At 39.9% G+C, this 13,178-nt stretch overlaps 1 protein-coding gene across 1 annotated transcript in view; it reads left to right on the top strand.

Annotated features, from left to right (window-relative positions):
* Positions 1–13,178, top strand: part of DIAPH3 (diaphanous related formin 3) — a 1,068,692-nt gene that overhangs the window by 874,623 nt on the left and 180,891 nt on the right. Inside the window, exons 26-27 of the mRNA XM_089668393.1 lie at positions 2,231–2,326; positions 4,437–4,496. Of these exons, the coding sequence (XP_089524519.1) occupies positions 2,231–2,326; positions 4,437–4,496 (156 nt within the window). The remainder of the gene's footprint in view (positions 1–2,230; positions 2,327–4,436; positions 4,497–13,178) is intronic.

Genomic DNA, 13,178 nt, shown 5'->3' on the forward strand with positions numbered 1-13,178 from the left:
ATTATCCAACTATATAAAGTGTGTGAAATATACTATTATATATACAAACTGACAAAACATTTTCAATATATCAATAAAGTGATCATAATAAAAAACAAAAAAATAAATCCATTATCCAAAAAAAGTCCAAATTTGTGATAAAGTGATTAAAACATAATACAGTGACTTTCCGTGAATCCTTCAGTGAAATTAAATGTGCGCTCACCTCCTTCTAAGCCTATTATACAGGCTTAATAAGCTTTTGGTTCACATATCCTGGAACCTACTAGGATTGCTGCAGTATATGATGGATGTTGGGTACTTCTTGCAAACATCTTTCCCCTTTAAACGCTGTATATCTCTGCAAGGATTTCTCCCTCCTTCAGCTGCTTTGAATCACTAGCACAATCCTCCTTATACGTTCCTCAGTGTGAAAGGAGACAATAGGAACATAGTGCTTTATCCTTAAAACAGACTTTATTTTATTCCACAAATCTTAATCAATGCACTCACATTGTTTAAACCCCTGATGAAGCCATGTGTCCTATGGCGTAACGCGTAGGGGTGGGGCTACGAAGTCACTCGGTTTCAGAGAGAACAAGCGGCAAGTACATATGCCAACGGCTGATACAGGCATTTATCACTGAAAGCGTTTTTTTGATTTTAACAATGTGAGTGCATTGATTAAGATTTGTGGAATAAATTAAATTTTTTTTTTTAATTTTTCCTAAAAATAAATAAAAATAGAAAGTATAAAAAAAACTATCTAAATCTGCTACTAAATAAAAACTTTCTCTATTCTGAAAACATACTGTATGTAGGGTAGACTAAGTAAAGGATATAAGACCTGTCTGCTACCCTACCCTGCACTGCTATCCAGGTGATGCACATTTTCTGGCTGCTTTTTATGTGTAATTTCTACTTTAAGAAGTATTCAAATCTGACATATCTGCCATAGGTTATATGGTAACTTACCTGCCCCCTGATCTCTTTCTCTGGGTTGCATTTTCAATTTTGCTGAATTCCGAAATGCAATTCTTTGTACAGCATCAAATTAGCATTTATCTACATATAAATTAGTCAATTTCAATGGAGAATAAGCTGCTAGCATTGCAGAGCAGTTTTTTCTTTTTTTCCTGACAAAAGGCAAAACTCTGTCCAGTAATATTTCTTTATATTTTCTCTTACTTCAGTAACTGAGTATACTGGCATCCCTGTTTATCATGTCTGTTTGCCGTCACTCTATACCATCTCTATGCCATATTATTCATGTAGCTTCTTCTTACAGAGCACACTGCCTTATCAGGAGATTCCCTAGATGTTCAGTCTTCATGCTTTAGTGGCCATCTTATCAGTTGGGTCATCAGTTTTCCTATTCATTGAAATGCAAATGGCACACTCATTATATTGTCTAGGATTTTTGGATGCATAGTTGAGCTGTAATCAAGCAAATCATGTGTTGATGAAGAGTTAGTGAAACAGAGTTCTGGCCCAACACAAATAGTGTGCTTCAGCAGTATCCTTCCCATGAATGGCTTCTAATGAGAGATGCATAAATAATTGGTACGTCTAGACATGTGTGCATTTAGGTTTATGGAGGTCTATTAATCTGGCTTGTTCTGTGCATAAACTATTCATAACACAAGATCCTTCAAAAGAGGCAGGACTTGACCAGAGGCATATGTTTGACTTACTTGGTATAAACATTTATTCCAGCCTTGTATTCTTCTAGTACACGCTTTTAATAATTAAATGTGATTTTATAAATGCATCAGGGCAAACTTAATGAAGATAAAGGTGTGCAACGGGAGTTGCTGTTACATTGAACGCCTTTGGGTCTTTTTAAGTCAGATATAACTACAGCTGAATCCTTTTTAGGGAGTGATAAAGTTATAGTTTTTCACAAGGGACACATGATTTATTGGTGACCTTAAAGCACATGGTTCAGGAAGAAAAAAAAGATAAGACAGAAGCCATATTCCTTTTGAGATTACTGTCGCTGGCTATAAAGCCTAGGGCCTGAAGTAAATCAATTGAACTTTCGTCCACTTTACTAGATAGCAACACAAAAACGAAATGAGACTGATTTTATTAAGAAAAGGATGATATATGAGTCAGTTAAAAGCTTGTCTAGTTTTAAAATTGCTGGTTTTAGTCATAACAGAGTGATCTTTTTTATCTGTCTGTATGTCTTTGACATTACTATGGTAACCTAGAGGGCTGATGGAATTCCCTCAATCTCTCTTTACAGAAGGCGAAGAGACGGGAGTGATGGATAGCCTGCTAGAGGCCCTGCAATCCGGAGCTGCTTTCCGAGACCGACGAAAACGGACTCCAAGGCCTAAAGGTGACTAGAATACCTTTCTTCCATTCTAAGTTTGTTTTTTGTTTTTTTGTTGTTTTGTTTGTTTGTTTTTCTGCACGTGTTTCTTACACATTCATTACACATACAGTTGTGACCAAAATTATTCAACCCCCAATGCTGTAAAGGGGTTTAGGGACTATAGTGTACATTTGGAATTGTATTCAGAATCAAATCCTACAAGGACGTTGTAACTACCCAAATGCAACTAAAATGACATCAATTGTTTATGTAATACAGTAGTAAATGGTTCTTATGTGGTTTCTTCATTGCCACAATTATTCAACCCCTTAAAGACTACCACTCTGAAGAACAGAGGTTCATACAGGTGCTTTCCATCAGGTATTGAAAACACCTGTGGATGTCACCGAGCAGCAATCAAGCATAATAAGCACCAATTAGGCAGCTTTAAAATGACTGTGATACTCAGCTCCTTCTAGACATTTACTGGTGTGGTTACAAACATGGTGAAGGCAAGAGAATGGTCCAGGAAGACAAGAGAAGAGGTGATTTCTCTTCACAGGAAGGGCAATGGCTATAAGAAGATTGCAAAGATGTTAAACATACCAAGAGACACCTTAGGAAGCATCATTCGCAAATTCAAGGCAAAGGGCACTGTTGAAACGCTACCTGGTCGTGGCAGAAAGAAGATGCTGACTTCGACTGCTGTGCGCTACCTGAAGCGTAGAGTGGAGAGAAGTCCCCGTGTGACTGCTGAGGAACTGAGAAAAGATTTGTCAGATGTGGGTACAGAAGTTTCAGCCCAGACAATAAGACGCACACTGCGTAATGAAGGCCTCCGTGCCAGAACTCCCAGGCGTACCCCCTTGCTGTCTCCAAAGAATAAGAAGAGTCGACTGCAGTATGCCAAAAGCCATGTGGACAAACCACAAAAGTTGTGGGATAGTGTTCTGTGGACTGATGAAACAAAATTAGAACTGTTTGGGCCCATGGATCAACGCTATGTTTGGAGGAGGAAGAACAAGGCCTATGATGAAAAGAACACCTTGCCTACTGTGAAGCATGGTGGAGGGTCAATCATGCTTTGGGGCTGTTTTGCTTCTGCAGGTACAGGGAAGCTTCAGCGTGTGCAAGGTACCATGAATTCTCTTCAGTACCAGGAGATATTGGATGGAAACGTGATGCAGTCCGTCACACACCTGAGGCTTGGGAGACGTTGGACCTTTCAACAGGACAATGATCCCAAGCATACCTCCAAGTCCACTAGAGCATGGTTGCAGAGGAAAGGCTGGAACATTTTGGAGTGGCCATCGCAGTCACCAGACTTAAATCCGATTGAGAACCTCTGGTGGGACTTAAAGAAAGCAGTTGCAGTGCGCAAGCCTAAGAATGTGACTGAACTGGAGGCCTTTGCCCATGAAGAATGGGCGAAGATACCCGTAGATCGCTGCAAGACACTTGTGTCAAGCTATGCTTCACGTTTAAAAGCTGTTATAACTGTAAAAGGATGCTGTACTAAGTACTAAGATTGAATGTCACTTGGGGGTTGAATAAAACTGATAATGCTGTGAGCACAGAAAAGACATTTGTGGTTATTTCATTATAACTGTTATGTTATATTTGTCTGACCTACAAGTGCCTCTTTAATGTAAATGTAAGCAAGATGACTGAATGATCAAAAGCAATGTCAAACTGGCCAAAACACTCAATTTCAGTGGGGGTTGAATAATTTTGGTCACAACTGTACAAGGCTACCAAAAAAGAAGTGCTTAAAGTGCCAGCAGCTAGCATAATCCTTTTCTACGCATTGACAAATGTCAGGAAAGATGTTAATTCCAGCTGGCTGATGTCAGTACCACTTTGCACACCATTGCACTGAACTTAACATAAGCTGCTGATTATGACAAGGCTCATCATCAAAACCATATGTACTTTATCTCTCTAGGGTATATGCTAATGCGATTAAATAGGATGTACAATCATGATATTTTTTATTATGTCAAATATTCAGCTGGTACAAGAACCTGTCATTATATTTCATAATTAAGATTTAATGCATCGGGTTTCTTGCATTCCTATGCCATCAAAAGTATTAAGTCAGAGATTCAACAAAATCTCTTTATGGTTTTTTCAGATATACAGGACAATTTCAGTCCATCGTCAGAGAGGTCTATTCTAAAGGCTTGTAACCATGGTAATGAAACATGCTTATACATTACAGCCTTGTGTCTTTCTTTATTCTGCTGATCTATGATTTTGGCTTTGGCTTTACTCCTCAAGACGTGACACTAACTACTTATTTCTATCCTGACTATTGCTGACAGTGCTGGCTTTTTCAATATGTTCTGCATGCTGCTTTGCGGTTTCTTTCATGCATGATTTTAACAGGCTGCCTAACATTTCTTTAAATATTGTCTTAAAGGAACCCTTTGGGTATCTGACAGAACATAAACTAAGATCTGCAGGTATTCACTAACACCGATTTTCATTGACACCCTCTTACATGATAGTGCTCAGGTCTATTAATCTCTTGGGCCCAAAGCATTGCATTTTGGGATGAGGCTGGAGATTTGCATTTATATCATTACAGGAAATGTAAAGTTCTAAATAGATCCCCTAGGCAGTGCTGGAGGAGACTCTCTATTAAAGAAAAGTATGAACTGACAGCACATTCTTTGCTGAAACCTGCAGCTGTTAGTTTGTTTTCAGTGAGATACCCTGAGGCTTACTCTAAGGTAATAATATGTATGTATACCCAAAATCATCCATTGAGGGACAGATGAATTCAGCAACAGTTGGGTTATATTGCAGCTTATAGAAGGTTGGGACACTGGCAAACAAAAAAGGTTTTAGGCAAACCCCCATTTAATTTCTCCACTACCCAGCATGCCTCAGTTTTTGTTAGTGTCCAAGAAGTTTGGATGTCTTTTCTTCAGTTTTTCTTTTGTGCTAGCCTTCTGTCTTCATGGCATTTTTCCCTTGGTGACATCAGTCAAAATTTTTGGTACGATGATGCTGCTGCTGCATTTCAATGACTCTCACAACTTTTCCTGCTCTGGTCCCTACATAACAACTATACCAATTAGCGTATCCTCAACAATAGCTTTGAAGGCTGTACTTGGACCCCATGGACTGAACAAGCATGGAATGTAGCGTTTTGGCGTTGGGCACTGTTTGTGGCCCATTTCAGAACTATGTGTACTGTGTTAGCTGCATAGAGCTTTCTGAGTCCAGAGCTCTGGGACAACCTTTGGTAGTACCCTGTCTTTGAAGACTCACTTAGTTAGGCTGAAGCATCGGGAGCTAATTTTTCATTAAGTGTCTTTTACAATTTTCTGCAAAGGCTATTTCTAATGTGGTAAACGTTGAGAGATTGGGCAATGACATCACTTAGGCGGAGCACTGTGTGCTTACTCTTCTTGCTCTTTCTGCTGATGTTCCTGCTCCTGAGGCACCACATGGATCTTCATTATTTGGTCTTATTTTACTGCCCTCCTTCAGTGACATGGTTACCTTTGGCCACCTGAAACCCTTATCAGCATCGGCTGCCTGAAGTTTTGAGTACTCCAGGCTTTGCTTTAAATTGGGCCTAGTTGAATTCCAATACATAGCACATCCTGCCTTCTCAAAGATTTACAGGGCACTGCCCTGTTGCTACAGGTGTCCTCAGCCCATACTCTTCTAGTGGTTCTGTGGGTGTTTACCTGGTATCTCCGGGAGGAACTGATGCATGTAATCTAGAACTTGGAACCCCAATTATAGGGTCGTTCTCATGAAATAAGTCGTCTTCGGCTCCATCAGATGGCCTCCCTTGTGTACAGGACCTCTGAATGCACTTTCAACATCACATGCCCAATTACTGGAGTACCTTGCTTGTAGAGGCTCCAATGCAGTCTCTGGCACTATTTCTACAAGAATCTATCTCTGACCTTTCTGGGCTTTTAAATCAAAATAAGCAAGTTGTCACTGTTCTCATCTCTCACTCAGAGTCCCAACAGTCAACTCTTGGATGATTGTGAGCCACTTGCAGACGATCCTGATTGACGGGCAGCTGTTTGTAACCTAAATGATATAGTATGTTCTACCCTGCGTGTAGAAGATCAGCCTGTGGTTTCCAGCCTAGGATCTTTTGAAGCTCCCACATCTGTAATAGACCTTTCTGCTACACATGTTGTCCAAGTCCTTCCTCTACAACGATTGAAAACACACTGTAGGATCCTAGGCCCCTCTTTGGAGCATGTCAGAGCTTTTCACCTTTGGTGGGAAATTTATAGTCCCCACCGTAGGTGCTTCAGGGATCCATGTTAACAGGCATACTACCAAATGGCTGGAAGATGTTCTCATTGACAGACAGTTAATTTCCCTTCTTTAAACCTAGTTTGAAGTAAAGTGATGTGACTCTCCATCCTGTGTTGGAGGTGATTTTAATATGGCAAACCATGTCAGAGTAAGTTAAGTTCTTTAAAGAGGATCCCTCAGTTACTGGAGTAGTTCTATATTTCATGAAGCTGGAGCAAATGGCTGAAGTTATGTGCTTTAGATGTGGTGGGTTATTAAGAGCATCCAATCTCGTGTCTCACATGGAACTGATGTCTGTACACATGTGTAGAGCTCTACATGCGTAGGACACATATAATACAGGCAAGGAACATCTGACTTTGTCACTCTTCAAGTGATGCTGTCTCCTTAGACCTGCTTTTGACATTATCATTAGCAACACCACAAGAAGTTGGAGTATGCTTTTCCACAAGAGGTCTGTGGAAGGGACAGAGAAACCCCATCATTCTTCATCTACTACCACTTTACTGGCATGTAGACACTCAAACTGTAGGGCTCAAAACCAGAGGTCATCTTCTCCCTCTTTTCAGCCTTTGGCATGAAGGTGTGCACTTTTCCCAGGTGGGAGGCTGTTTGGTCATCCAGCTGGGTCCTTGGGTAATTTACTTCTCTGGCATTTGGATGCTCAGATTACCCCTGTAGCCTTCTGCCTAGACTCTTGAATCAGGCACCTCCTTCAGCTGCTTCTTTTCACCTTTCTGATATTGCTGCACTTTATTGTGGGTTTATAGGTTTTTCTGTGTTCCCTGCACTCTGGAACCTGGCAGGAACTTATACTTGGGAGTGGTGTCCCACTTGGACTCCTCCCTGCAGGGGAGTTCTGTACCATTAGATGCATTTGTACTTTTGTGGCACTTGATGCTCCTTAGCCCTACTCCTCTTTTTACAGTACTGGTTCTTATGTCCATCATAGTGCTTTTTCTAGGCATTGTCATTGTGGAATGCTCAGAGAACCCTTCTTGAAGAGGGTCAGGTTTCTGGACTGTTGCAGTCTGAGCTTTTTAGAGAGTCTCTTATTATCTGCAGATCTTGTCTGGATATGGCTTCCTAGGTATGTGGAACTGGTAACCTTTTGGTCAGTAATGAGAAGTGCTCTTCTGCTCAGATGCTTGCTAAGAGTATTCCAATACCCGTGGACTTTAGTTCTTTATTTGGATGCCCTGTTTGATTCGGAGAATGACAGATTTTTGTACTTATTGTTAAGTATTATTTCCCACTTCCCTTGAGAGACACAGGTCCTCTGTGTTTGTTTGGTCCTATGTACTGCTACCTCACAAGGCTGAGGCCTGTTGGGTAGAGGAAGGGTTATTCAAGGGCTGGCTGACAGTGTCTCAATCTTCTGTATGCCGCGGTATAACTTGACTGTTTCATAATTACCGTGTCCAGCAATGGACTGAAAGAAAAAGATATTACTTTGCAAGGAAACAATAGTACCCCTATCAAGCCTGTATTGCTCTGTGTCCCTGCTAGATGATTTCCCCCTCTCTATTTTCAAGAAAGACAGATAGTGACCGGGAAGCCATAATTTACAGTTTTCAGCAGAAAAAGAATTGAATAGAAATCTCCCAGTGGGGATTCCTGTTCTGGTTTCATGAGGACTTTCTCTCATTCCCTGTTGTTTCTGCAGGACAGGAAGTTCAGGGAAATTTTCCCAATGGGGCCCAGAGAGAAAAAATAAACTGCCGGGTAAACTTCAATACTGTACTCATACCTTAAAGGTTGGGCTATACATATATTTTAATAAATGTTAAAATGCCTTGGAAAAAATATTTATTCTATGGCATACGGAAAAGAAAAATTATTGCACCTACTGTTTTCGTTCTTCAAAACTGGTTACATGCAGGTAAGTAATAGGTGAATGACTTCAACAGGAAATTTTTAGTCCTGTCCTCATATACCTCCAGTATGTGTGTTTTGAAATTGAATTAAAATTGAATATTTACCTTACTGAGTGAACAGTAAAGTACATATTATTGAGGGAACCACCGCTCTACATTTAATAAATCAACCTCACTGTGTTATTCAACTAAGTAATAGAGTTAAATGGACATGTCCATACCTTTTGTAACATTCTTAAATAAGTTGTTTCAATTTCAGGTGTTAAAGCTCTGCTTTTTAGATGGGCTTAAATCTGAGCTCACATTCCTTCATTTAAAACTGAAAAAACATACTTGTTTCCATGCTAACCTCCTAACTTGCTAATTAGAATTCACAGTCTGCCTCTTAGTTCCAGGCAAGTGATACAGAAAGTAGTAGATAGTGCATGTTAGCCAGGCAGCTGGCATTTCATAATGCCTGCATATATTTCTCTTGATGGTTTTCTTTCAATTCTCATCACATTAATGTATTGTACAGGTTTGCTAGTGAATTATATAATCCTCGTTTGTGTCTCTGAAAAAAAAAATAGTTTTGTTTAACTACATGCGTTTATTTTTCCCAGTCTTATTGATCGGTGGTGATCTTAAAAAACATGTATCACATCTTATCACACGCCTGCACTGTAATAAAATATTTAATTTATGCGCATGTAAACTACTTACTCTCTTCAGATTTATAGCACATACTGTACATACTATATGACACCATGGAATCTATTTTGAGAGGTTGATGAGCTTCATGCTTGGAGAGGATGAAGATAGAAATATCACTTCTGGAGGAAAAAAAAAAAGATGAAAGGGCACATCACATAGCCCAGGTTTTATTAGGATTTTCAGTGACACGTGAAAATACAATATGAATTCACGAGAATGTTGGCAGTTTTTCACCAAAGAAACCATTTTTTTTCTTGTTACTCAAACAATCTCTATAATTTGTTGTTTTGTATCACATGCTGAAATTATAGATTGTCTTAATCCAATTTATTTTTTAAAGCCACTTACCTGTAACATGCAGATATTCTGTGCAGATATCCAAATATGTAAACAATACACATCTCTCCCCTGTCATCTCCTGCACACTGCTTTGTATGGCTCTGCATAGCAGTGTGCTTACAGTGAAACACAGCCTCATAGTAAAACAGCACACAGTTAACCCTTTGATCGCCCCACATGTTAACCCCTTCCTGCCCAGTGCCAGTAGTACAGTGTCAGTGCTTTTTATTAGCACTGATCACTGTATTGGTGTCACTGGGGATGTCAGTGACACCAAGTCAGTTCCCTCCATTGTCAGAATGCCCGCTGCAGTCCTGCTATAAGTTGCTGATCTCCGCCATTACTAGTTAAAAAAAATCCCAGTATATATACTGCCATTTGTAAATGCTTTAACTTTCACATAAACCAATTAATTTACATTTATTGGGATTTTTTGTAGCAAAGACGTGTAGCAGAATACATTTTGGCCTACATTTATGATGAAATTAGATTTTTTTTTTTTCTTTTTTACTGGACATGTTTAATAGCAAAAAGTCCAAAATATTTTGGGTTATTTTTTCCAAAATTGTCGGTCTTTTTTTGTTTATAGCGCAAAAAATAAAAACCGCACATGTGATCAAATACCACAGAAAGAAAGCTCTATTTCTGGGGGAAAAAAAGGACATAAATTTCATTTGGCTGCAGCGTTGCATGACTGCACAATTGTCAGTTAAAGTACCACAGCGCCGTATTGCAAAAAATGGCCTGGTCAGGAAGGGGGATATATCCTCTGGAGGGCAAGTGGTTAAACTGAATAGGTTGTTTTACAAGGTGAGGGTTTACATATACTTTACCTTCTCCATTACCGCTTTGTCCATTTTGTTAAATGTATTATATGTCTCTGTTCTGGCTAGTTTGTTGAGTGTATTAAACACCAAATGGGAAGGGTATTTACTGTGCGCATATGGCCTTCTGTGAATTTTCATATCTTCTCTGAAATGATTACTTCAAATCTTTATCCTACTATTAAAGAGGAGCTCCAGTGTGGGGAGGGAGTGGGAAAAGAAAACTTTCACTCAGATTGTCTAGGAAGTGGGAGAGGGTACCTGGTCCCCCCCATAAAAATGCAAATGTCAAAGAGGACCAGGGGGAGGAGGTCTTAAAGCAGAACTTCCCCTTTTTGGGTGGGGTTCCACTTTAAGCCTAACACGGTTTCCAGAACAAAGTGGATAAGACTGGAAACTGAATACAAAACATGCTCAAGGCATTCTTGCAATTAGTATACTTGGTGCTATGAGAAAGAAAGTTCTTTATTTATCTATGATTACACACTATCATCTTCAAAATAGTCCCCTTGTGCAGCAATGCAGCGCTCCCAGTGTTTCTGCCACATCTAGAATGTGTCTTGGAAGTCGACTTTTCATAGTGTGTCAAGTACCATCTGCTGTTCACGCTGGATCTCCACAATGTTGTCAAAACAACCTTTGAGCTGGATCTTCATCTTCAGGAAGAGGACAAACCCCACAGGAGCCAAATCTTGTGAGTAGGGTGGGAAGTGAGATTATTGCAGCCTGGGGACAAACTTGACAGCAACATGGTGCATGTTCGAATCACTTGTGAGGCTTACCTAGAGTGTTCTGTATGACACACCGACAATGTTGTGGATTGTTCTCCGACAGTCATGCACAAATTACTGCATGGTTTTGACATTTCAAATTTTTTTTAGGTTGAGCTCATTGAAGGTCTTCCTGATCTCTCGTTGTCTTCCAGTGATGTTCTTCCGCTCTTGAAGTGCGCGTGTCACTCAAAACGACAGCATCACCGTAAACTTGCTGAATCATGGCAAACGTCTCTGTAGCAGATTTGCCCAGATTTCACACAGAATTTCACGTTTGCTGTTTGTTCTAACTTGTTGTCCATGATGAAATAGCGGACGTGGTAATGCATGTGGTCAGATTAGCACAAGTCGCACAGCTCCCAATGTACACAGGACGATGTCTTTTGGCACACTGACTTATGAAGGTCGGTGCTCCCCGTGACTGCATGCAGCCTTGTGCGTGTTACAAAACTAGTCTCACATTTTTTGATACTATCTCATAGATGATCCTCCTATTGGATGTTTGTTAAAATATATATGAAGACATAATCAGAAACTAAGGCAAGCATAAGAGCAGGAGTAATTGACATACTAAACTCTGTCATCATAGCCCCAAAGTCCGATAAATACCTTACTTTAGTCCTTTTATCAGCGGTCACATGGCCACACTCTCTTGGGTCATATGCCATAGAACAGGTAGCATGTCAGCCTGTGATGTCACAGGCTGACAACAAAACTGCAGGCTTTCCATGTGTTGGCATGGCATTCTGTGGTTCCAATGTGGAAGTAAGCACTTGGACTGACAATGCTACCACCAGATTTTCAACTCCACTTTTTTTTTAAGAAGTGTATTCACACAAAACGCGTTAGGGAGGTGCTCCTACACAGTGACCTTAGCAGGCATGGTCCCTTTGACTGACCGGTGGCCATCCTGGAATTTTATCCCCTCCCCTAAGGTGCATCCTGGCATATGAGAGTGTATCACATCCCTCTGGTGGCTGATGACGGAATACCTGGAGTCGAGCTTTCTATCATTGGACGCATAGTACCTGGATGCTGTTGACCTGGTGATCATTCACGTTGCAGTGTTTCAGATCCAGACGACCAGGAGTAGGTCCTATTTACTCCAATGTGCAACAAATTGCACGATCTGTCAATAAATTGCGCTATATTGTCTGACACCACAAGATAGACTGACTTTGGCACCATTGTCACTATATGCACCTTATCTTTAGGACTTTGGTTAAAGCTACACATTACCGGTTTCAGCACCAAGTCATTTTGCCTTTTTTGCACATGTATATTATGTACATTTTATCATTTATCCTAATATTTAACTCTTAGCGCTGCATATTTTACGTTTATATATTTTAGGAGGAGGTTTTTGAGGTCTTGCCTTTTATGCTAGCAGCTTCTTATCATTTACCATCATTTGCTCTACCCAGCACTCGTTTACAATTTTTATTCTATTCTTTGACAATTATGCGGTCATGCAACACTGTAACCATATGGAATTTGTATCTTTTTTTTCCATACAAATAGAGCTTTCTTTTGGTGGTACTTAATCGCCATTGGGTATTTATTTTTTGCTAAATAAACTAAAAAAAAGACTGAACATTTTGAAAAAAACTTGTTTCTCTTTGTTTCTATTATAAAAGTTTGCAATTTAACCACTTGCCTACCGGGCACTTATACCCCTTCCTGCCCAGGCCAATTTTAAGCTTTCAGCACTGATGAACTTTGACAATTGCGCAGTCATGCAACACTGTAACCATATGACATTTTAATAATATAGCTTTCTTTTGGTGATATTTAAGCGCCACTGGGTGTTTTATTTTTTGAGCTATAAACAAAAAAAGAGCAAAAAATTTGAAGAAAAAAGTTTTTCTTTTATTTCATTTCTATTATTACATTTTGCAAGCAGGTAATTTTTCTCTTTCACTGATGTGCATTGATGAGGCTGCACTAATAGGCAGCACTGATAGGCACTGATGAGGTGGCATGGATAGGCAGCACTGATGAACTGGCACTGATTATGCTGCAATGATGTGCACTGAAGGGCACTGACTGGCGGTACTGATGGGCACAGGTG

Source organism: Staurois parvus, unplaced genomic scaffold (assembly GCF_062004578.1).
Source record: "Staurois parvus isolate SC_StPar_1 unplaced genomic scaffold, SC_StPar_1.0 ptg000007l, whole genome shotgun sequence".
NCBI lineage: Eukaryota > Metazoa > Chordata > Amphibia > Anura > Ranidae > Staurois > Staurois parvus.